Source organism: Squalius cephalus (assembly GCF_949319135.1).
Source record: "Squalius cephalus genome assembly, chromosome: 5".
In the NCBI taxonomy this organism is placed as follows: domain Eukaryota; kingdom Metazoa; phylum Chordata; class Actinopteri; order Cypriniformes; family Leuciscidae; genus Squalius; species Squalius cephalus.
Genome location: NC_137126.1, coordinates 42,497,103 through 42,521,703, shown reverse-complemented (window position 1 = coordinate 42,521,703; position 24,601 = coordinate 42,497,103). Strand labels below are relative to the sequence as shown.

At 37.1% G+C, this 24,601-nt stretch overlaps 1 protein-coding gene across 3 annotated transcripts in view; it reads right to left on the bottom strand.

Moving 5' to 3' along the window:
• Nucleotides 1-24,601, bottom strand: part of kat6a (K(lysine) acetyltransferase 6A) — a 35,909-nt gene that overhangs the window by 9,538 nt on the left and 1,770 nt on the right. For 2 of the 3 annotated variants that reach the window (XM_079873255.1, XM_079873256.1), the window contains exons 2-10: nt 22,931-24,218; nt 8,372-8,480; nt 7,629-7,744; nt 7,152-7,233; nt 6,922-7,036; nt 6,453-6,817; nt 4,786-4,901; nt 1,774-1,889; nt 992-1,133 (exon numbers count right to left, since the gene is read on the bottom strand). In XM_079873255.1, the coding sequence (XP_079729381.1) occupies nt 992-1,133; nt 1,774-1,889; nt 4,786-4,901; nt 6,453-6,817; nt 6,922-7,036; nt 7,152-7,233; nt 7,629-7,744; nt 8,372-8,480; nt 22,931-23,560 (1,791 nt within the window). In that variant the 5' untranslated portion in view covers nt 23,561-24,218. The remainder of the gene's footprint in view (nt 1-991; nt 1,134-1,773; nt 1,890-4,785; nt 4,902-6,452; nt 6,818-6,921; nt 7,037-7,151; nt 7,234-7,628; nt 7,745-8,371; nt 8,481-22,930; nt 24,219-24,601) is intronic. The other variant, XM_079873257.1, reaches the window with a different exon arrangement.

Genomic DNA, 24,601 nt, shown 5'->3' with positions numbered 1-24,601 from the left:
AGATGCAGACAATGCTATTTGAAATATTTCTAATACTAAATGCAAGGCTGGCAATGGTAACACATCTAAACTTAGGAAGCACCTAATCAAACAAGATATATTTAAAACCACAAGAGTTCTGTATTTGCCGAAGTTTAGGGGCCTATGATTTCCACAATGCAGAAAACAAGGACGGAAATCATGGAATCCAGTCATAAAAACGCATTAATAAAAAATAAAAAAAATTACTGTATAACGCGGAATGTCAATTTTTTTGATTAATTAAAAAGCAGGTTAGTACACTTAAAACAAATCATGATATAAACCAGTGTCTGTGAATATTAAACTGCAAAAAGTATTTAAATACGAATCCTGCATGTTCTGCGTATCTGTGCGAATGAATGGCGTAGATGCGCGGTTTCATTTACAACTTTTAAATGACCAGCAGGGACCCCTGGAAAAAAGGGCCAGAAAAGGATTATCTGTTCATATAGATAGCAGTCTGTGAGCTGCTTTCTGTAGTGGAGAATTTGAGAATCATATGGTTTTCAATCCCCAAACTCTGAGAGTGTGAACGTAACCATGTAAGCGCAGTTAATTCTGGTCAGACAGCACTGATTTAGACCACACCGATACAGATCTGTATGTCATGTTTACACCTAAATGTTCTTTTATAGAAACACAATTGCTGCAGTAAATCACCATAGTGATTCTGAAACAATGAGCGCTCACCACTCTTCATTTATTACCCTGCTGTGCAGCACCATTGCAACACCTCGTAAGGGCAGGAAGTGGGTGGATGTTATTGCCTGAGCCAGTGTGGGAGTGTGCGTGTGTGTCTATCAGTGTGAATGAGATTTCCTTTGTTGGCTCATCACGTACGAAAACACACGTGCAGGTGCATGACTAGCATATGTCTGTGCTGCCAGATGTGTATAAACAAATAGGTGTATGTGCAAGTGTCTGTGTGCATTTGTGGTTTTTATCCGGAGTGGATATTTCTTTTCCTCACCTCGAACACGGACACGTCGTCCTTCCTGTAGATCTCGTTGGCAGGCGGGTGGAACCAGCTGCACTTTCGCATGTGCTGGTAGAGAATGCTGCGGCTTTTCATGTAGCGTAGACAGAACTCACAGAGGTAAAGCTTAGGGAGCCTGTCAAATCGAAACAATCATACATCAGTATTTAAAGCCTAAAAAAAAATAATAATAAAAAAAATCAAGGTGCAGAAAGCATTTAAATAAAATCAAAACAGCAAGAGGTTAAGAAGTTTGACACTAATGGTTTAGCAGTCACTATAATAGAGTCAACATATACATATGTTGAGAAAAGCATGTGTGCATGCATATATATATATATATATATATATATATATATATATATATATATATATATATATATATATATATATATATATATATATATATATATATATATAAACACTATTATACTATTTATTCATATAAATTTACTTTTTAGTTAATAACAACACTGCTAAATTATCAAAATACTTGTTAAAAAGAAAAATTGGAAATCAAAAAAATGGTTGCTTGTCGGTTTAGATCATGAAAAAAAATGCCAAACATAAAAAGTATGTCAACCAGCAAAGAGTCCATAGGTATTGATGATGGAGATAACTTTTAAATGGCCACGTATAATTCATTAAATCAAAATAAATATAATTCTAAATGATTATTTTTGAAAACAAAAAGATTAACATGTTGAAGCTGCATTAAACATCATAATGGGATTTTTTTTTTCATGATGATGATTATGGCACATATTGTTTGTTACCTGCTGTACTCCTGTGGGTATGGAGAAGAGTACCACGTCTGTATTTCATACTTCCCAAACTCTATAACTGATGGGCATCGCATCTGGGGGTCCGGTGGACCAGTCACTCCGACTTTCTATAAGAGTTCAAGCACAAGAAAGTTAAGAAAAAAAGAGACCAGAGGGCACATACAATTTAGAGACTACTGAGCCACTATGGCACCCAGAGCGTCCTGCCACACACAGAAGAGAACAAAGTCACTCTTTTACACAAGGCTCTGACTTTTGTTCTAATAATCAAGAACAGTTTTTCACAAGCATACAGCTCCCCACTAAGGCTTAAAAGATTATTATTAGCTCTTATCCGCATACCAACTGGAAATTGAGAGCATCTGCCACTCAGTAGTGATCACACACTTTTCTGCTCTGCATCTCAATAACATATGCAATCCATTTATTCCATATACAAACTAGGGGTGAAACAGCTTGTGTTGAACCACCGTTCAGATCATGTCATGTTGGTTTTGAAAAAAAGGTGTATGAATTGTAACATTTCCATGTTCAAGAGTAAGTACTTTAAGGAAACTAACAAAACACAAATGCAAACAATCAAAAGCAAATACAAATATGAGCAGGTCTATATTTAATGCATAAGTTCTACTAGCAATCAAGCTGCACATGAATCAATGCAAATGTTCATGGTCACATTCAGATACACTGAATAAAACAGTTATTGTTTTTGACCTATGTATCCTTGTTTTGTAATAAATAAGGTTATGACACCCAATATATTACATTCCAGTGAAATTTAACAATTTTCGATTCCATTTTCGATACCACAGCTAAAACACCAAACTAATATAAATTTCAAAGATTATTAAAGACAGGTAAACAGTCATTAATAAAAAAAGAACAAATAATTAAACTACAAGCAAATGCACAAATAAATAACTACAACAAAAAGATGAAATAACCAGTGCTTTTAAAGTTTTTCAGGTAGGTCTATCATCAGTAGTTTTCAGGTACAGAATGTAATCAAATGTAAAATAACACTGCATATAATCTTCACAGTACAAATTAAATAAAGGTTAATCCTTATTGAAATTACAAAAAAGTTATTCAGTGAAGAACAGGGAGTGAATTTCTCTGTCTTTTGTAGTTTGATTAACATTAAAAACACAGACAGCAACAGGAAAATTAGGCTGCTGTCACTTTAAGACTAATGCACAGATCCAATAATGATACACGTGCGTTCTTTCTCTACTGCTTGCTTAAGCCAAAACCAACTATGTTTACTTGGATACTCGCAAAGGCGGGCATTTTGAGATAAATTTGCGTGAATTTGTCAGTTTAGGTGCAAGGACACGTGAAAGAATTAATTGTATTATTTGCACGCTGTCTTAAGACGCGCTACTGTGCGTGCACAATTCCAATTCATTTATAAAGCACATAATAATGCAACAAAGTTCACCATAGTGCTACACAAACAATAAAACATTAAAATATAACAAACACAAATAACTATAAATAAAGAATATGCATATATCTACTCTCAGATTGTTAGACCCCCAGACTCTTAATACGCCAAAACTTCTCACACAAGCGTGCACGAGTTCTCCGTCACTTGAATGCTTAAACTGGCAAGGCTTGAAAACGCGTGCAAATGGTAAACTTTCGTGACCATGCAGCACTGGCCCGACAGGGACACTGACAGTTCCTTATACTGTCCGGAACATCTTTAACGCTGAAAGGCTCACATGCATCCGCCATGCTCAGCACTGAATGAATGACAGGGTCCCCGCTGTAACATTGCGCAAGGTAAATAAGAAGATGACATCTAGTGGAGAAGACTAGTAATAAGATTAACGTCAATCAGATATTAGGTTCAATGTTTGCGGAAATAAACACGGAAAAAAAAATATGTGTAATATATAAAGAATATTTTATTATTAAAACATATATTTTTATATATGTATAAAAATCTATATTAAATTGACCACATTTAAAAAAACGATTAATTGAGAAATCAAATTTTTTTTGTGCCCAGCCTTAGTTTTTATTAGATAATAAATCAGGATTTGAATCTGGTTGTGCTTGCTAAATGAAATTGTATCTCTAAACTGCCAACCATCACAACTTCAGGAGTGACTCTTATATTCCTGTACACATACTCAATCATTTAGGGGGATTCATATTCAAATGCAGCTGTCCCTCCTTTGGACTTAGCAGTGCACATGGCCTAAATGGTATAGAGCAAACAAATTCAGTTTTATTGTCAAATTACAGCATGGTATTTTTTCTTTCTGTCTGCTCAACACAAGCGTGCTGGTTCTTTCTGATGCAGTGTGTGCAAATATGATTGTCTCTCTCTGGGTTAGTGTTTGTTTTTCTTCGACTGATGGCCTCAGGCAGTCAGAGTGGCTGTTTCTGCTGGGAGCTTCAAATCACACACACACACACAAATCAGCCAATCAGTCTACACATGTGCATTTGTGTTTGTGTGTGTATCACTGAGAGAGGCACCAGCTGTCAAGATAATGGAAACTCTCAAATCCCCCACATTACATTCTGCAGAGATAAAGACCTTGGCAGCTTCCAAGTCTTCACTAATATAGCAAAAGAAAATTCAGTGACTGCAAACAAGCAATGGGCACCCCTACCATCAAGCATACGATTTGTAGACAGGATTCGGTTTGATTTTATTTGAGGGCTGTCAAAGTTTACACATTAGTATATGGATTTAATTAAATGTTGTTGTTTTTTTTTTAAATGTCCAAAAATGCACTTTTTATTATTATTTTATTTGCAAGTTTCATTCTGCTGTTCTGAGCGATGTCAAAAAACTGAGCCGCAGAGCAAGTGTCTCTCACACACACACACACACACACACACACACTCTCTCTCCCTAGAGGAGCACATTTCTCAGTAAATGGAGAAAGACATTCTTTACAGATTATATATTAAATTCAGATGGGACAGTATTTTGCATTTGTAAGACAAAATTTAATGATGTTTCTCCCTCCCTTTCTGTACCTGTAGTGCCAGTTCCTGAATGTGCCTGAAGAGCTCCACGTCTTTCTCAGTTAGGTTTTCATGTCCTGGCAGCTTGTCTTCGTCCTCCCGCCAGTTGTCTCCACACTCCTGATTGTCTGTGATGCAAATAGACACCAAGACAGTTAAAACAGCCAGAGAGTGAGTGCGAGCACAAAACTGAAGGTACAAAGCAAACACACTAATAAAAGAGACAGCAGATTCACATTTATTCGTACTTTTCATTTTACACTGATTTAATTCTGCACAATGTGACAAGTTTTACAATTAATCTGTCTTCAAATGTCAAATAACAGTAAAGACAATTATAATGTTACAAAGATTTGTATTTCAAAAAAATGCTGATCATTTGAACTTTCTATTCAATCGAAGAACCCTTTCCACAAAAATATTGCAGGGCTCCAGACTAATAATGGCAGGTTCACACATACTCCGTTTGCAGTACGTATTGTATGAGGTGCAGAAGCGGCATAGGCAGCACATGTGCTTTCACATATGTACGCGTTTACAGGGCGTAACTGATCCAGAGCTGTTTACCACAAATACAAAATGTATTTATTACTTTTTATTTAAAATCCACAAGTTGTTACTGAAAAAGGTTTTTTTTCAGCATCGTGATTATCTTTGTACACAGTAGAGTTATACAATCATTCATAGACATAAACGCACTATTTAAACATATAATATATTTATATATTAAGTTGCTCAAGCAAGTGGCAAAACCTTTAAACATAGCCTATTCTTTTCTTAAAATCCCCCATTTTTTTTTTTATATTTATAATTGACAAAAACAGCTAACTCTCATGCTTTTTCTTTTGCATATAAAACTTTAAACAAGAAATCCTGCAGGTTAAAAAGCCATGTGTTGACTGTGAAACACAGAGTTTAATTATATGCATTTATGGTGAAATTACTACACACTGCAAATGGAGTATATGCTAACCTGGCATAACATTTGAGAGCAGTTCTACAGATGATGGGACCAGCACCGGATTTGGTAGAGCTTCTATAGTATCATACTGAACTGAACGACAGCCTCAGTGTTTATAAAAGGAGCGCTCTTTAAATGCTTTATGTGTAATTCACATTTAATTTTTTTTTCATGAAATTGTGACTTCTACACAATCTTCATAATTAATTATTTCTTGATGATTTTATATTTTATAAAAGTGATCGTATAATGTGTAAATATAAATTCAAAAGCACAATGTGTGGGAAAAAAAAAAGAGCAATAATAATAATAAATTGTTACATTTATATAGCAGCGTTCCATACAAAAGCGTCCCGCCCCGTTTTTCATTTGCTGTTTGATGTTTCTCATATGCAACAGAAATGGCAGCTCTTATCAGTTGGACAACGTGGTGGTGACACCAGTGAAACCTCTAACAAAATTTAGTCACACCGGCAGGAAAAAAGGTTGCAAAATGTGACCATTTGGTTGCAGTCTGGAGCCCTGCATTGTGCAACTGTTTTCAACATTGATAATAATAATAGTTTCTTGAGCACCAAATCAGCATATCAGAATGATTTCTGAAGAATCATGTGAAGACTGGCGTGATGGCTACTGAAAATTCAGCTTTGCCATCACATTACCTAATATGGATATTGAAAGAAAAAAAAAGAAAAAGAAAAAAAAAAGCTAAACTGACCCATCTCACCTCCTGTCCTGTCATCATGCTCGCCCTTGCGGTTGCTCTTCTTGCGTATGCGATATTGCTGGGAATAGTCCACCACTTCAGCACGGGCTTTCCTCCCGTCTGGGGATGGTGTGAAGAACTTGCTGAGAGCGTCAATCAGACCCTTTGTTTTCTTGTTAAAACGCAGGCCACCATGCCCAGAATCTTCTTCTCGGAGAGAGAACAGCATGCGATCGTCACCAGGGTAACCTTCGCATGAGGAGCTCGAGGAAGAGTGTGGGGAGGAGGAGCCTTGCGAACACCGATCCACCCCTCCGGTGCCCCGCCTTCTCCTGCCACGCCCACCACCTCGAAGCTTCTTAAAAGGTCGGCCCGGTCTGAGAACAAGAGAACTTGTAGTAGTCTTATGAACACTTATGCAAATAATTTCAATATAGTTCTGCAATCATGGTCATAAAGAGAATCAAACAGTTTAATATACCTGCCCTTTGGTCGCCCCAGTGGTGCATTGTATCGCCGTTTGATTTGTGCTGCTTTTTCATGTAAGAGCTTTCTTCCCTTTTTTCTTGGCCGACAGATCTGACAGATCCACATGCCTGCGGAGCAGCAATCAAGAATCATTACTTGGAAGTATAATTATGAGCCTTAGACACAAATCCACTGATTACACTGTAGTAGAAATGGCCTGCATTTGAGTGTGTGGGCACTCACCTTTTGGCATTCGCATCAGTGGGGGGTCACAACACTCCATGTGGAAACCTCGGTCACAGGAGTCACAGAACAACATGTTGTCCTGTAGAATACAAATGCACACAGACAACACAAGAGTCAAGGACCCTAATTATGATTTTTTGCCATTTTGAATGCTAGGAGTTTGTGACTGCTTTCTTTTGAGATCTTCAGTTAAAGAGATGTGATAAGGAACGCAAGGCTATGGTTAAGTAATAAAAAAGTCATTTTAATGTAAACCAAGAAATGCTTCATGTAAACATTACACAACCAGAAATCATTATTAGATCAAATAAATGCAGCTTTGGTGATCATAAGAGACTTCTTTTAAAAACGTTAGATTTTTTTAAACCTTTTGAACAGTAGCGTAAATGAGGACGCAAAAATTAACTAAATTAGAGGACCCCTAAATTAACATGATCTGGCAGCAACAATGAGAAAGACCCTGGAAGAACCTACTGCATTTTTTCCTTGGTCCTGGCAGCTGCTGCAGGTCTTGCACTCAATACATTGCCACCACAGAGCTTTGACCCGTGCTGTGAGCTCCGGAGAGAACTTCAGACAGGATGGGTGCCCTGAGAAGACAGAATGAAAAAACATTAAATAACCTGAATAAAGCCTCATCCCGATGAGAAGACAGACAGTGCCATTCATGCTTTCTACTCTTATCTTGAACCATAATTATTTTTATGGTTTTGAAATTTTTGAAAATCTAATTTAAAACCTTTTTTAAGACATGCGCAATTAAAATTAATATTGTATATCCAATGAACAAGCAAATTCAATCTCAAAATAATTCACATATATAAGATTATTTCACCTAATTAAACATGTTTTATCCAATACATATGTACTGAAATTGGTTAATATACCAACATATTAATACATACGGATTAGAGGTCAACCGATATAGGATTTTGTTTATACGACAATATTGTGTTTAAAGAAAGGCAAAAAACAGATCATTGTGCTGAAACGAATTAATGTGATATGGCGTGTGAAAACATATGTTTTGCCATCCCCAAATTGAAGACCTTTTTAAACTTAAAACTGAATACAAAAACAATAATCTGTATTTTTAAAATGTAATTAATTTTTTAGCAGATGCCTTTGTCCAAAACTACTTCCAGTATACTTGGTGTTTTTAATATTTCAAAATAAAATAATAAAATTGTTCAAATTAACTTTCACCCCTTCCTTACCGCTGTTCCCACAGTCTGCACAGGAGATCAGCTCTTCAGGCTTCTTGTCGCGGTTCTGTTCCTTGGTCCCCAAACAGAAACTACAGATGGGTATGGGCTCTGCCACAGGCTGAGCGAGAAAAACAGCAAATAATTTAATAAACAATATTAATATTTAATATTAATACATAAACTTTGCAAAAATAGCTAAGCAGATCCAAATGATACAGTGAAACAGAGGTCTGAATGTGTGTAAATGAGCTCAGCTGAGGACAGCATGGATGAATTAATTGCCCTTTATGAACCATATTAAGGTCTGCTTCATTCAGCTCTGAGCACTGCTTATACCTCTCCACAGAGACAGATTTAGAAAAGCCTGAAGCAAATAGATCGGCTTTTACATTGTTTAGGAAAGGAAAAAAGAAAAAAGGGAGAAAGAAACCGTATATAAATGATACAAATTGTGTCCAAACATTTTTTACATTTTCTGAGAGGCATTTGCCCATGCAAAACTCATTACCAGGCAGTTGCTACGCTCTCTAGAGTCAGTCAATGAGTGGCATCAGAAAGCCCCAAAACAAATCTGACACAAACCTAGTGGTTCAGAGTTTAACACTTTATTTTGATGGTCCACTTTAGACGTTCAGCTAACTAGAAGTAACTTTGCACCTACATGTCAACTAACTCTCATTAGAGTATAAGTAGACTGTCTGCTTAAAATCTGCTAACACTTTATTTGGATGCTCCTCCAACAGTCATTCAACTGACTATAATTAACTTTGCAACTTCATGTCAACTTATTCTACTCACCAGAACCCTAACCCTAACCTAGCAGTCTACTAAGAGTCTACTAATAGTCCAATTAGAGATCGACCAATAATCAGTTTTACCGATATTTAAGCATTTTCCCATAATCGGGTATCGGTTTTGTAATATCGGATTCAAAGTAGGGCTGTCAAAAGATTAATCGTGATTAATCGCATCCAAAATAAAAGTTTGTTTTTAATAATATATGTGTGTGTACTGTGTATAATTCAATTTGTATATATAAATACACACACATGCATGTATATATTTAAGAAAAATGTGTTATTTATATATAAAAAAATATATATTTATATATAATATAAACTATATAAATATATATACAGTATATGTATGCAAATATTTCTTAAATATATACATGCATGTGTGTGTATTTATATATACAAAATAATTATACACAGTACACACACATATATTATGTAAACACAAACTTTTATTTTGGATGCGATTAATCGCGATTAATCGTTTGACAGCCCTAATTCAAAGATAAATTGCACACAAGGCTACCATTGAAGCACTGTGTCTGAGGGGAGATCAGTCAACAACGGTGTTCAAAGGTAAAATAACTGACCTCCCTTTTTTAATAAACTTTAGCATAACAGCCATTAATGCACAAACGAGATGTTACATAAATGCTTGAAATGTAGTTTAAACTTTGCGCTACAGAATACAGGCAAACTGACAGTCATGTAATCTGTCAAGTCCTGTCCCAATAAAGATGCAACTTTGCATGAATTGAATAAAACAAACATGAAAATAATTGGTATCTGTAATAAATAAATATAAATCAATATCGGTTGATCGCTAACTCTATTGAGAGACAGGTGGCATATGGTGCAAAGTTTCTTTCAGTTAGTAGAATGTCTGAAGTGGACCATCGAAATAAAGTAGAGATGCACCGATTGATCGGCTGGTGACCGGAATTGGCCGATTTTCACGTGATCGACGACCGGCCAGTTAGTCTGACATATGCCGATTTTACGCCGGTCAAATGCACCCGGGCACCGCATGATTAACATCGTGCAACATCAGCATCACACGTGCAAACGGAACGCAATAGGAAACCTCGTGAATTACGACTGTTTCACACCGCAAGCGTGAGTGGCGCATGAGCAGCGCGTATTTTTTTCGCCGTGCATGTTAATCAATGAGTGCATATTGATTATTAGTGCATTGAACTGGAGTAGGCTATGTCAGAAAATAATATTTATAGAAAATTTACCCATTTAAACTTGTTTTTATTATTCAGTTTGGGTAAAAGTACTATATGGTGTTTTATAAAAAAAAATAAAAAATGAGTGAACTAGTCAGAATATACAGTATAAGCTTTCTTTTAGTTTAATTTTAATTAACTTTTAATTTCCCACACCAGGAGTAATTTATATAAGTTCCATTTTATAGCAATTATCTGCTCAAAAAAAAAAACTATGTTCTATGCAAAATGTTCTACTAAAGAAAAGATTAAAAAATAAATATTTGTGTGTGCTGTAAAGTGGTTAGAAAAAATGAAATCGGTTCAAATCGGTTAAAATCAGTATCGGCAGGTCAAACTCGGTATCGGCAGGTCAAACTCAATGAAAAATCGGAAATCGGAATTGGCCAAGAAAATTGTAATCGGTGCATCTCTAAAATAAAGTGTTACCCAGAGTTTTGATAATCAAAGAGGCTGCAATGGGCATGATCACAGTGATTGTGTGGGCCTAGAGGTGGGATTATTGTCAGGGTGTGGGCACAAAAGCATGTGTTGATGCTTATTCTAAGCCACACCATCTGACATTTGCTTCTGGAGCAACATTAATCTTTCAGTGTGTCCAAGAGAGACCCACCCACGACGCAGTATGCATCATACACCACACAAACAGATACATGTGAGTGCAAGGAGAAGTTCAAGAAGAGCTGAACGTATAGTTCTTTACAACATTACAGCCAATGGAACAGTACAAATATGAAGATTGCTACTATGGTTTTGAATGTGACTCAATCTAATAGGCTATTATGGCAGTAGCTGTAAAGACAGACACTATGGGTGTTAGACTGGAAGTGTGTTCATAAAGCATTCTAGACTGGCTAGTAAGAAATGGCAGATTTAGGCTGGGAGAAAAAAGGTCAGTGCGCATATGAGGGTGTTTCTATGGTTTGAATGTGTGTGTGTGTGTGTGTGTGTGTGTGTGTGTTGTGTGTGTGTATGTGTGTGTGTATGTGTGTGTTTGTGTGAGCAGGTCCAAGCAGGGAGGAGAGAGGACAGTGTGATTTATTGGGTTCATTTTCCTCTGACTCAGGTCCACACACATCCATACTCAAGGGTGGGACTCTAAGAAAGAAAACCAAACCCTTACATACAGCTCTCTTGTTGTAAAAATGCACTTAAAGAAGCACATTTGACTATATCTTGATAAACAAAAGCAATTAACGTGCATGTCATAACTGGGCGTTTGTTCGGCGCTCTGCCGCTCATGCATGAGCGCAAAAGCTAACGTAGAAAGGCGTGAAAAGTTTTCACAATCTCTTCATGTCTAAATGCAGTTTTCTAGAATTTTGAAAAAATTAAAGAGTTTAAGGTAGATGAACTAAAAGGGACCAAAAAAAAGTTCACCAGACAGAGTGCAACAATCTGATTGGCTGGTATAAAAACACATAAAAACTAAATAAAATGTTTAAAAACCCTGGAGTTGGTAAGATTTTTGAAAGAAGTCTCTTATGCTCACCAATGTGGCATTTATTTAATAAATACAGTAAAAGCATATTTAAAATGAATTTTCTATTTTAATATATTTTACAAAGTAATTTATTCCTGTGATGGCAAACATGATTTTTTAGCAGATTAAGATTAAGTAGATGATTAATCTAGTTTGAAGGGTCACATGGTGTTGAAAACAGTTGTCTTGCTAAATATTTTTGTGCAAACGATAATTATTTTCAGGATTCTTTGATGGAAAAAAAAACAGCCTTTATTTGAAACAGAAATCGTTTGCAACATTATAAAAGTGTTTACTGTCACTTTTGATCAATTTAATGCATCCTTACTGAATGAGTTAATTTCTTACAAAAAAAAAAAAAATTCTTACTGACCCCAAACTTTTGAACAGTAGTGTATTTTTTTTTTTTTTTGCACACTACTAATACTAGTATTACTACTACACACACAACTTAGGATAGTGCTTGATAATTGTTTTTGTTCAGAACAAGTCAGGACAAGTAGCAAACCTGGGCAGTTTGGGGACACACCTTGAGTTCATACAACAACTCTTTCATTCTTCAAAAAGACCAGCAAAACAACTTAGATGAGAAGAGCAAACTATTCACAGAGCAAAATTAAAGCACAGCTGCCAGGCAGCAGACCACCACAGGAAATCTAAAAATATTTCATGTAGGAGAGAAAAATTATTCTTACAGAAGCGCATCTGACAGGACAAAAGCCACCCACTCACACACACACACACACACACAAACAAACACACACGCGCATCAATCTGCCAGTTTTTCCCCATTCTAATGAAGCCTTCAATTTCCTCTTAATGTACACAAAGCTGAGTGCATGTTGTACGTGGGCAATCAGACACTGGATACCCGAATGAGTAGATGGGGATACAACAGGAATGGCAGGGGGTGGGAGAACAAAACCTACTGTCCTTGTCTCTGGCTCTGTCAAGGTTCTCATTAACATGTGAAACTCATTTCTGCATTAATGCAGCCCCCTACCCATCACCCTGTGCAAGAACCTCACTAATCAACGTACAGGGGGAGACAGCTGGAAACACTCGCACACATTAAAAAACACAACCAAACACAAACAAGTGAGAGAAAGGAAACTGAAAGAAAACAACAAGAGGGCAGAGACGTGCCGATGCAACAATACTGTCAAACGACAAAGCAGGCTCTCACCGTCTCACTGGTTCTGCATACAATCAAAATAACAACACGTCTTTTGGGTGGGAATATGGGGTGGGCCTTGACCTTAAGTTTTTAATTGCCATGCATGGTACTAGACAATATTTTTCATCTTAGATACTCCCATAGCCGCACCAGTAAAACAGAAGTACCCCTTCTTCATCAACATCAAATCTGAAATGTTAACTTAATTTGTATTATTAGTAACATTATTAAAATGATTCACTTCAAAACTTCAAACAACTGTAAACAATTCTGTCAGTGAATAGACACCATTCGACAGACAGATAGATAGTAGAATCACGTTTTTCTTATTTTCACATAGAGATTACGATTCTCCCATGATTCTGAAGAGACAACTAAACTAAATAACATGTCATTTACTAGAGGTTCTGACAAAATGTTAATTGCTGTAGACTATTTAAAAAAATAATAATGTTATTTTAATTCATAAAAAAATCAGTTTGAATGAGTGATTCAAAGACTCACAAATAAAGACTTCACTTGTTTCACAATGAGGGTTTTTGGGAGTTTTGACCGAATCTCTTGAATGAATGATTCAATGACAACTACAGGGACTGTAAAAATAAAGCTGCTTGAGGATTCATTGATATTTCACATGCATTTGTATGTTTATATACGTGAGTTATTATTGATCATGGAGCAAGCATCTGGTGCCTTTTGTTAACAGTCACTTGTTGCTAACTAGTGGCGTAACAATGCAATTAATACAATCTTTATTTGAAGCGTCAAGTTCTTTCAAAAGGTGATTTACTCTATTTTGATCTCTACCATAGACATCAGTGTAATATCCGAACTATAAACTATTATGACTATCCCAGTATTTCTGTGATGATTTTGAATTATTTTAACACAGAAATAATGACACTGTGTGGTTGAAAAGTTATTTGTGAAGCCGTTTCATACCTATAGGCTACATGACAACTGCTCTCTCTTGGTCAGCAGCAGTGCCAACAGAGATCTAAATGCCCGCTGTGATCATAGGCTACTTGTCAAAGGTTTAATCCAAATGGCAGAATCGTTGTCGCTTAGTAATAAGATTGCGTGGGTGTTTGAAGCGAGACTACGATCCTTTAACGATTAATCATTCAGCTCTAATAGATAGACATTCTTTACACAGATTTCCTCTATTTCTAAAAGACCTTTCACAGTAACACAAACAATAAAACACCTTTCAGATTGGGCGCAACTGCCAAAATGCCTCCCGCTGACTTGAGAAGCAATGAGAAATGAAGCCAATTGGTTGATATATCAAGTCAGGGTGGCTTCACAAATAGAAGAGCCAAACAAGTCATCATACTATGTGTAGACCATCCCTGATAAGACTATCTAAAATAAGGGATTCAGATTAGGAGGTCACGCTAGTGATACCAATGACATGTACTGTAGTTGCAAATACATCTAACAGCAGGGAGCAATGAAGCAGAGAACTAAATAATGGTCAACCTTGTAAAGCTCAAGTCCATCATGGGACATGATGACCATACGACGCCTGAGGTCATGAAAGAGTCAACGTGAAGAGATGCAGTCACACATAAAGCAAGGTGCAATTAAGGTTTAATTGCAATTTAGAGGTCTAAATCAATTAATAGATGTAAAAGAGCTTCCCTTTATGAAACTTGTGCATAGTTGTGAAATATTTAGCTATCCATATTGCAAATACAAAACAATCCAGCACAATCCAAACTTTCTATTTTCTTACACCATCACAAGAAAATTTTCCAGCATTGTTGTTTCTGTCCTCACTAAAAGCAACACCAATCAAAAAAAAAACAACAACAACAAGTCAGAATAATCGTTTAATACACAACAGGAGGCTGGATGTTAAACTATTGAGAGAGCATGTGTCAGCTGATAACTCTGCATTTTGGCTGATAAACAGAGAAGATCCAAAATCTACCAACAGCCTTGTCAACAACAAATTTGATTTATTTTCAAAATAGAGCAAATATTGTGTATCAAACACATTCATTGAATTTACTTAATTCTGCATACATCTCATTTGCTATCCTTACATCTTATATTTACCAGATATATAGGCTAATTTGCCACTGCATCAGCATTAACTATAAAAAATTTTTTTTTTTAAATTAGACTAATGATAGTAATGAAATTTCACCACATACAGAGAAACTATTCAATCAAAGCCTGGTTAGGAAACAGGGTCCATAGCCACTCTGATGCTTCAATGAACTTAGACCTATATAGAGGGATGATGGTATTTTCTAATGGTTATTATCACACAAGTCCTGTAACCCTCTTTACATTCCAGTAACGTTTATGGTCAACTCATGCCATGCCAGAGCAGTCAGGACAAAAGGGCCAACACCGATTACCTTCCAGACACATAATCAATGTACGGGGCAATTTTGTATGCATGTCCCTTGTATTCTTTACAGCTTCACTTTGAAACAAGAAAAAGGTGAAAAGGTACACATTTATATGTGCTGATGGGTTTGAGGGGTGCAGGTTATTACAACAATGCTGTTCAGAGGAATGAAGAGAGTATAAAACAGGAATATGCACTCAGAATTCAAAGTTATAGCCTACATATCGTCCCACCTTTGTGTCTGTCTGTGTTTATTAAATATTTTGGGATAATCTGATTATGCTTTCAGCTTCCAATACAAATGCAGAGCTATCAGCTCCTATTTAACATTTAACCACGCTTAAATCAATTCTGCAGATTTTCCACCAAAATCACTGAATAAGATCTGCAAATTGCATCTGGACATGAAAATGACAAACTTACAATGAAAAAAGGAGTCTGCACTCTAGGTTATTTTATTTTTGGTGAGATTTAGTAGGGAAACAACAAAATCTTGTGTCACAATATCAATAAATGCAAACAACATGCATTGTGTATTGCAATAATATGTATTGTGAACAGTTCACACAAAATAAAAGTTTAGACATTTAATTTAGCATCGAATATGGTAAACCCAGAAGGTCACACATTTGAGCTTCCATGTTTATTAATAAACTGAAAATAAAACATCAAATAAGATACAAAATTTAGTTCCATTATGTGCATGGGGGAGAATGACCAAGTCCAAGCCTATTCAAGTCCACTTCAGATGGCTTTGTTTACAGTCTCACCATGATATCAGTATCGTGTGTCGAACCAAATCGTGACATGAATATACTGTTACAATCCTACTTACTAGAGATTACTAGTAAGAAAAATGTCCAGGTTTTACCAATTAGCTGCTCCTGATCACCATTTCAGTGGTCCATACTCACATTATGCTGACTGACTATGAACCTACTGAACATCATCAGGCTACAAATTCACATGACATACATTTGAGCGTCATCAGAATTTTCACACGTCCCCAGAATGACCGCCTGAGGAACTTTCCTTCAACCCTGGAGCTTTCAGCTGTGAAAGGGCAACACGAGACTCCCATCCCTCTTACTGCTGACTCTTATACAAAACCCTCTCATCAGGACCAGCCCACTTAATGTCCTAAATACACACACTCTCATAATAACCCCCCCCAAAAGATTTCCCATCTATACCTCCATGCCCCTTGTTTGACTTCAGCCCCCCCTCACTCCCCACATATGCCCTGGCAATGACCCCCTATTAGAGGAAGAACGTGTGAGCGAGTCTGCTATCATGTTTAAATGGAGGAGTGTGTCATTCGTGTGTTGACTACACAAATCGCTCCTTCATATCGGGGTCAAAGCCAGTGCTCACCCATTTGTTTTGCTCCCGCACTCACTGCACTGAAGCAGAACCCTCAATGATCATATACAGGCTGCATGGGAATAGTCAACAATATGCGGGTATAAACGGTCAAACACCATATCAGACAAACATAAACCTGTTAGTGAAAAGTCAAGTGCATTCTTCTAAATTTAAGCATTAAATCTAAGTTAAAAACAGCTGCGTTACTAATAATTCAATGACCTCAAATGACAATTGCTGCAATAAAAGCTTAAATTTGAGCAAAACAGGGCCAAAGTGTTTCGTTTGCACTAAATAAGTTGATGACAGCTTTTTGTGTAAACCTGTAAGCAGATCAACCTAAAAACACCAGAGTCAAGAATGCGTTGAAAAAAAAAAAAGCAGCAGCAATGTTGGGGTTTGTTGGTCATCTGAACACGAATCAAATCAAATTGCGATTGCATACATTTTGTGGGACCGTCACTTAGGCTATTTATTGTCCAAAGCCAATTCTTAAATGCATTCTCATTTTATATATAGAGATTGCCCTTATGAAGAGCAATATTTAGCCAATGACATCTTAAGGTGATGATACACAGGGCAACTTTTTGAGCAATGTTGCTGGGAAATCTTGCCGAGCGATTGTTGCTTGGGCACTTTCCCATTGAAACTGGGAAATACATTTCTATCTGGATCATTTAGATTGGTTGTGGGCCCTGTGTCTCATCTGGTTGCTCGTTGAAGGCAACATTGCCCAGCAACATTGCTCAAAAAATTGTCCAGTGTATCATCACCTTAGAGTTAAGATTTACGTTAAGTGCATAGCCTGAAAAGGCCAATTTTAAAAGTCAACCTCCATGCATGGCAAAAGGACATAAAGCAATTGCAGAGATAATACTCAAAAAGATGACAAAAATATTGATCGAGGGCCTTTAAAATGGAAATGCCAAAAGAAAAGTTTAAGAACCAGAATCTTCTTGAGTTATAGGCATGCAAACTTGAGGCAAAAAAACAAGCACTTTTTGCCATTTTTGAACTGTCACCATTGGCATAATGCAACAAAGATTGCTAACGTCAACAGATTTTTCTAACAGACCTGCCAATCTCTGTGTAAAATAATAAAATTATGCTGCTGCCATCTTTCTAAAGTCATTTTTACACCCCTATAATTTGTCTCCAAATATCAGGTGAAAATTGTAATTTTGACCCCCCTCTACAAAATAGTGAATTACTCAGTAGATAATATAGCCTACATCTGTGCCATTTAATATTTTGGATTTCATCATTATTTATGTTTGTCTTTCTACAAAAATTTGAGTTGACACGGAATGACCCCATGGTGAACCAATCTAAAACAAGCCAAGATTATATTCTAAACCTTTTCTTCAACTGCAGACGTGTGGTCATGTGACATCAGGCCACTTGTGGAAGCCTTTCCTGAGCCAGACACAACACACATGGAGAAACTTGGAAGCGTGTAACAACTTCAACATCATGCTCACAAATCAAAACACAGACCTGAACAACAACAAACTGAGCTCAAATTTAGCATGGCATCATTCTGACAGCCAACACCCTGCAGTGAACATCATGGATGTGACCCATATCAGATGTGATAGGAGGGGTGGGTGGGTGTGAATGCGTGTGTGTTTAGCCTCTGGGGAGCATAAGGCAGAGCTGCTATTTATCAGGTTACAAAAAAGTGGGTGTGTATTGTGCTGCTCTTGTCGCCTGTATGTCTGCAGTTCAGCCTCTATCTCTCTCTCTTCATCCCTCGCTCGCTCTCTCGTGCAGAATGGTATGGAGTTTATCAGTCGGAGCATGTGTGGATCTCTTCTGCCAACGCTACATGTTGGACAAAACCTTCCATTTCACCTGTCCCATCTAACACATAAACCCTTGTTTTCTCATACTTACTTTCTAAACAAAAACGAACACACGCACTCTCTCATTTACTCACATGTTGTCTCTCTCTTTCTCTCCCCACCAACACAAGCCCATCTTGCAGCTGGTAGCCTAGGCAGGAAGCAAAACTCACGTGACCTCTCATTCTTGACCATCTCTGTAATGTTTTCTTTCAGACTATCTGGCTTAAACAAGGTATTTCAGACTGACAACTGCAGTATTTTGAGAAACTGTCCCTACTCTGGATGTACCGAACATGCAACCTTAGAAACAAACTCACGAAATCCATTAGGATGTCATCTAAACAAGTTAAAATCTGCAAAGGGGTAATAATGGAATACAGTTTTAAAAATGGACTTTTTTACTATCTTTTACAACAGTATGTGCATTTTCATGGGTTTAAATAAAATATTTTGTTATAAGAGACAATAAAACTTTGCTCATTAAAACCACTCTTTTCCTGGTAAAAAAATTAACTATATTTTCAAAAGTCAATGAATCCGCGACAGCCGAATGTAAAATTGTCACAGGGCTCCGGACTAACTTTTTTTACTAGAAGCGCTGTAGCCCCTTACTGCAAATCTTTAGGAGTGAAGCAGAAAATTTAGAGATTTAGACACCTTAAATCAACCTGCAATGCAGTTATTCACATTTCCCCGCATTTTGACTATTACTAACAAACGCCTTGGTAATAAATAGATTTAACGTACAGAAAATATAATGTGCAGTTTTATTTTAAGTTCACAGGGCTTCAGACCAACATTTGAGGGTAGAAGTACTAGAGTCACTAAGTTCTACAGTGAGTATCTGGTAGCACTGGAGGTGACAAGCACTGCGCTTAAGTTGAGGTGTAGATAAAATTAGCTTTAATTATTATCATTCATAATGTCTTAATATTAATTAAAAATCAAAACGAGTGGAAAAAAATATTAGGGAGTGGAAATAGCTAATAAGCCAATAAGTGCTCAATGGTTACAATGGTAATTTAATGTTTTTTGTTTCGTTTTTGTTCTTTATAAGTGTGAGTTTTCCTACATCTTGAAACTTAGTTTTATAAATGGGGACGATATTTGAAGTATGAACAAATAATGTTTTGGTCATCACATTAAAAATAACACTGAAGATAATATTAGTTTTGAAATGCTGGAAAAAGATAGTACTCGTAAGCGTTTTACTATTTCTGTCACAATACCAGTTAGTGTTACTACATTAAATCCATGGTGAATGTTGCTGATTTGTGGACTTAAAGCCTTCTATAACTTGTTCATTCACGACACAATGTTTCTCCTGGCTTCCACATCAAAGCTGTTTGATCTGAAATGTAATATAACAGAATTCTGCGGTGAATTTAAATGCTTCTTATGAGTAGCGCAGTTTCGTTCCGCTTTTATTTAGTTTGCCATTTGACGTTGGGCAACGTTGTGCCAGTGTGACCTCTAACAACATTTTGGTCGCACTAGGAGGAAAAATGGTCGCAGTCTGGAGCCCTATGTCAGTCTCACTCCGAGTAACGTAATTTAAGTCATGAAATAAACTTCTTTCTGTAAAATGCGTATAATGAACTACGCAAAAAGCATTTTGAATGTCTCATGCACATTTCATAATTACCCAAAAATCAAACATATTTCACCACTCACGCATGTTCTCACGTCCGTCAAAAACTTAGACTAGCTATCTGTTGTAATATTAGACTGAAAAACATCAACAGCACTCATGGGCAATCAATCACTTCACTGAATACTTGCTGGCTAAGAATTAAATTATTACCTTTCGATCCATCTGTTTTCAAATCACATCATTAGAATATCAAGACATCGATGTCTGTCAAAACATAACACGCACACACACACACTGAAAGCCTGTCATGATATACGTGATATATATTTTTCGCCAAATCGCCCACCCCTACTTCACTCACTAAAATTGAATAAGAATGATCAGGGAACTGAGTGAAATGCTTCACACTGATAAAAAGCTAAAGAGAATAAACGGCAAACCAATTGAAAAACTTTGCCAGGTTAGTGAACATTAGGGATGCACCAATATGAAAATTTTGGCCGATACCAATAACCGATAATTCTTTAAAGTCGATAACCGATATGCCGATAAATCTAAATACACATTTTTATATCATTTTTGAGAGCCTGATTACAAAAACAAAAGTCTCAACATTAAAAGCTATGTCCCAAAGACCTCCAAATAAATCAAACATATACAGTACAGAAGCCAAGTTTGAACCAGTGTAAGTTCTAAAATTAATTTTACTCTCTATGGCCAACTTTCTTTAACAAAAAAATAAAATAAAAAATAACGCCTAAATAATGCAAACAAGTCATTGGACACCATTACTTGTGTATAAAGAATCAAAATACATGACAAACAAAATTACAACATAAACATAATATTACAACTTGCACAAAAAAATGACAAATGCACAAGTGAACTTGAACTAAAATACGTGCAAGTCAGAATGTGTAACTCCTCCTGTTGTGGATGCGCTCTTTTCCGTTACAACGCACTGAAACACGGCAATAAAACCCAAAGAATTCACAACGTTTTATTACAATAGCATTCTCATTATAATGTTAACATCTCATAATGTTATAATGTCTCATTATAATATTATAATGTCTCAATCATAGTTTGTCATCCATTGCGGTTTGAGCTGCATGCGCTGAAGCTAAAGATGGTCACCGGCACACTTTACTACCACGTTATTTCTTAACCACACTACAACTTATAATTGCACAAAACAAATGGCTGGGAATGCACAAGCAAACTTATAGTCACGAAGATGTAACACCGTTTTGGATGCGCTCTTCCCGTAACAACACTCTAAAACACGGGCGAACAAAGAATTCACAACATTCTTTTACAGTAGCATTTTCATTATAATTTTATGCAGCCTATATGAGAGAGTTGCGTTGCACATGTTGCACTTATTTTCCTTTTCAAAGTGATTCAAAACCATCATGGCAAACGGTGCAAAAAGTGTTTCAGCGGAAGGAAATAATCCATTATTTATTTATCGGCTTTAATATTTTGGCCAAATTTTCTTATCAGGTCGATAATGATAGCATTAAAAAGGATCATTTATTGGCCGATACCCTAGTGCATCCCTAGTGAACATCGTTCAACGTGTTGGTTTTTTGACGGATATTTTTATGCAAGAATTACGCATTCTGATTCTGACACTCCTGATTTTAATAGTTTCAATAATTTTCTATTCTTGACTGATCTTTTTTTCATAATTTTGGCAATAGATGAACTGATAAATTGATTATTGATCTTGAGATGAGTCCTTGTAGTTGTCCAATTTGACACTCACATGCTGATGGAATATATATTATAAACATGACAATTTTTATAAAATGTAGTTTGTCTACTATCTTAAATAAGTCTTTGGTAAAACGTTTTAAGCCATGAACCAAACCAACCAGCTACGAAGTGAATCGCAACATTACAAATTTGATTTGAAGCAAAAACATATTTCAAAATCAGACAAAAAGACAACATACAACACTGTTAACGACTTTAGTGAGGGAAAGAACTAGGCTACAATCCCATGAAGCATTGCGAATGAAAAATAAAACTATTCATTTAAAGTTTTTGATTTCATCTATACAAAAAATAGGCTATATTTTTAATTTATTGCAAAATAAGTATAATATACAAATTATATAAAATAAAATTAAAATAATTGAGAGCGTAGGGAGACCAACTCGATAACATCATTTGTGGTGCTTCATAAGAGAGGGCTGACCTTCAGGGCTCTCATTTTTTGTGATTTGCTTGCTGCGACTCTTGATTGGTGGAATTTTCTTATAGCATCATGACTAATGTAGCCTAGTTTCCACAACGAATTCCGCTGTTAAACACGATTATATTTAAAAATATGCTTGTAAACCTTAAACAGACAGCTGCATATAACACTGATTAACAACCTTGTTGCTCACAACTGTCTGACTTTTAAGAATTATAAGTTATTGTTAAAAATCAGTTTTCAAACCCGACTGTTGCACTCTATAGATAATGTCAGAAATGTAACATGCACTTTATGTGGATGCCATTAACATGCTCAATTATTTCTGGACATTTTAGCAATTGTAAGAAATCCGTTTGCCAATTCAAATCATGCCACAGCTGAGAGCCGGTTTTTGAAACAGAAGTGAAATATGTAAATATAGGTCATCAGAAAAGGAAACTGAAAGTTTGCTTTGCTCAATACACGCAGCAAACTTCAAAACATTCAAAAAACTTCAGCTCACCCGATCTTGTTCGTGGGGCAGCAGACGCACCGGAGGCAGAGAATCCAGAGACACGCAGCCCGTCCCGTCATTATGAGAACTCCTGCTTACCAACCGGAAGAGCGGTCCTTGTTTTACCACCCGCCCGTGAGCTGCGGCCCGCTTCAGAGCAAGCCGGAGCTGCTGGTGGAAAATGCCTGGCCCCATAGAGCCACTGCCAGACAGATAACCAGCAACATCTGCCTGGCATTTCAGAAAGCGTTCGATGCTCTTTAGGGATGATCCACCAGGTTCGTGAAGCCCCTCCAGAGAGCGCTTTATGAGTTTGTTCCAGTCCAAGCCCGGTTTTTTGCTGGAGCTGGAGGTGCTGGAACTGCCTCCACCTCCTGCCGCCCTGGGTTTTGGGAGCGATAAACGTCCAGGGTTATCGGGGTCCTTGTATGAGTTGAGCCCCTTGTTGGACACCTTGAGTATGGAGCCATCTTTAACACTGAGCTCGAGGTGCTCCAGAACCGTCTTGCGGTCAAGCCCATGGGACATTGACACAGCATTGCAGATGCGCTCTTCGGACGGCCGCTGTTTTTGCTTTTTCACCTTCTTGATGGCTTCCAAGATCCAGGTGGTGTATAACGGGTTGGCCAGCTTCACCATGACTGCTGTAATACTGCTGGGCAAAAGCCCAACACACTCTCACAACCGTTAGGGAGCACCCAGCGGCCTCAGCCCTGGCGCTGCCTCAACGTCGTTGTCCTCCTCTCTCTTCTTCCAGGAGGCTATCCTTTGTCCCGGGGAGGTGTAGTAAGTCTCTCTGTGCCTGAGCAGGAGCTGTTAGTGAGGGAGCCGATCACCATAGCATAGGCTCCCTAAATCCCCCCCCCCCAACCTCAAAAAGATTCCCCTAACCCAGTGACCCTTCCTCCTGAAGGGCTGCCACACCAAAGCAAAGAGGTGAGGTATGCAACAGGCGGACACAACAGCTACTCCAAGAGAAAAAGTTGCAAGAGCCTTGGGTGTCGTCTTATTAGCCCGTCTCAAAAGCAGTCAGTAAAGTAGAATCCTCGATTCTGACGGTTAGTGTTATCCGTTTAGATGGAGCATCATTGTTGAGAATTGTGACAGCACTTTCGGAGAGTTTCGGTTTCTTCCGTTGGGGAAACGTAAGTGTGAAAATACTGTCCAGCAGTTCGTTCCTTCCTTGTTGATCCTCCTAGCGCTGTTGGAACAAGTGGTCCTGAGCAGAACTCTCACTCCAGGAAGCGACGTAGGCTGACCATCTTCCTATTGGGTATTCTTCAGAAATTCCTGCAACCTGCACACAAAAAAAACATGAAAAGGATCAGTATCTGAAAACACATTACAACCAACAAAATTATTGAACACTCATCAATATTAATCATCCAGCACATAAAACGGGCCGAAAACAGAAACAGGTACAATATCTATATGAATTAAATGCACAATGACAGCAAACTAACTGCACATCACACTTCAGAAATGTTTGGGTCACACTTTATATTAGGTGTGTTATTACCATGTACTTATGTTACAAAAAAAAAAAATATATATATATATATATATATTGGTACAATGTACTTATTGTCTTTGTGTGTTATTGCAAAACACTTTTGCTGCTATTGAGGTGGGATACTGTTAAGGCTACTGAAAGGTGGTACGGTTAGTTTAGTTTTAAGG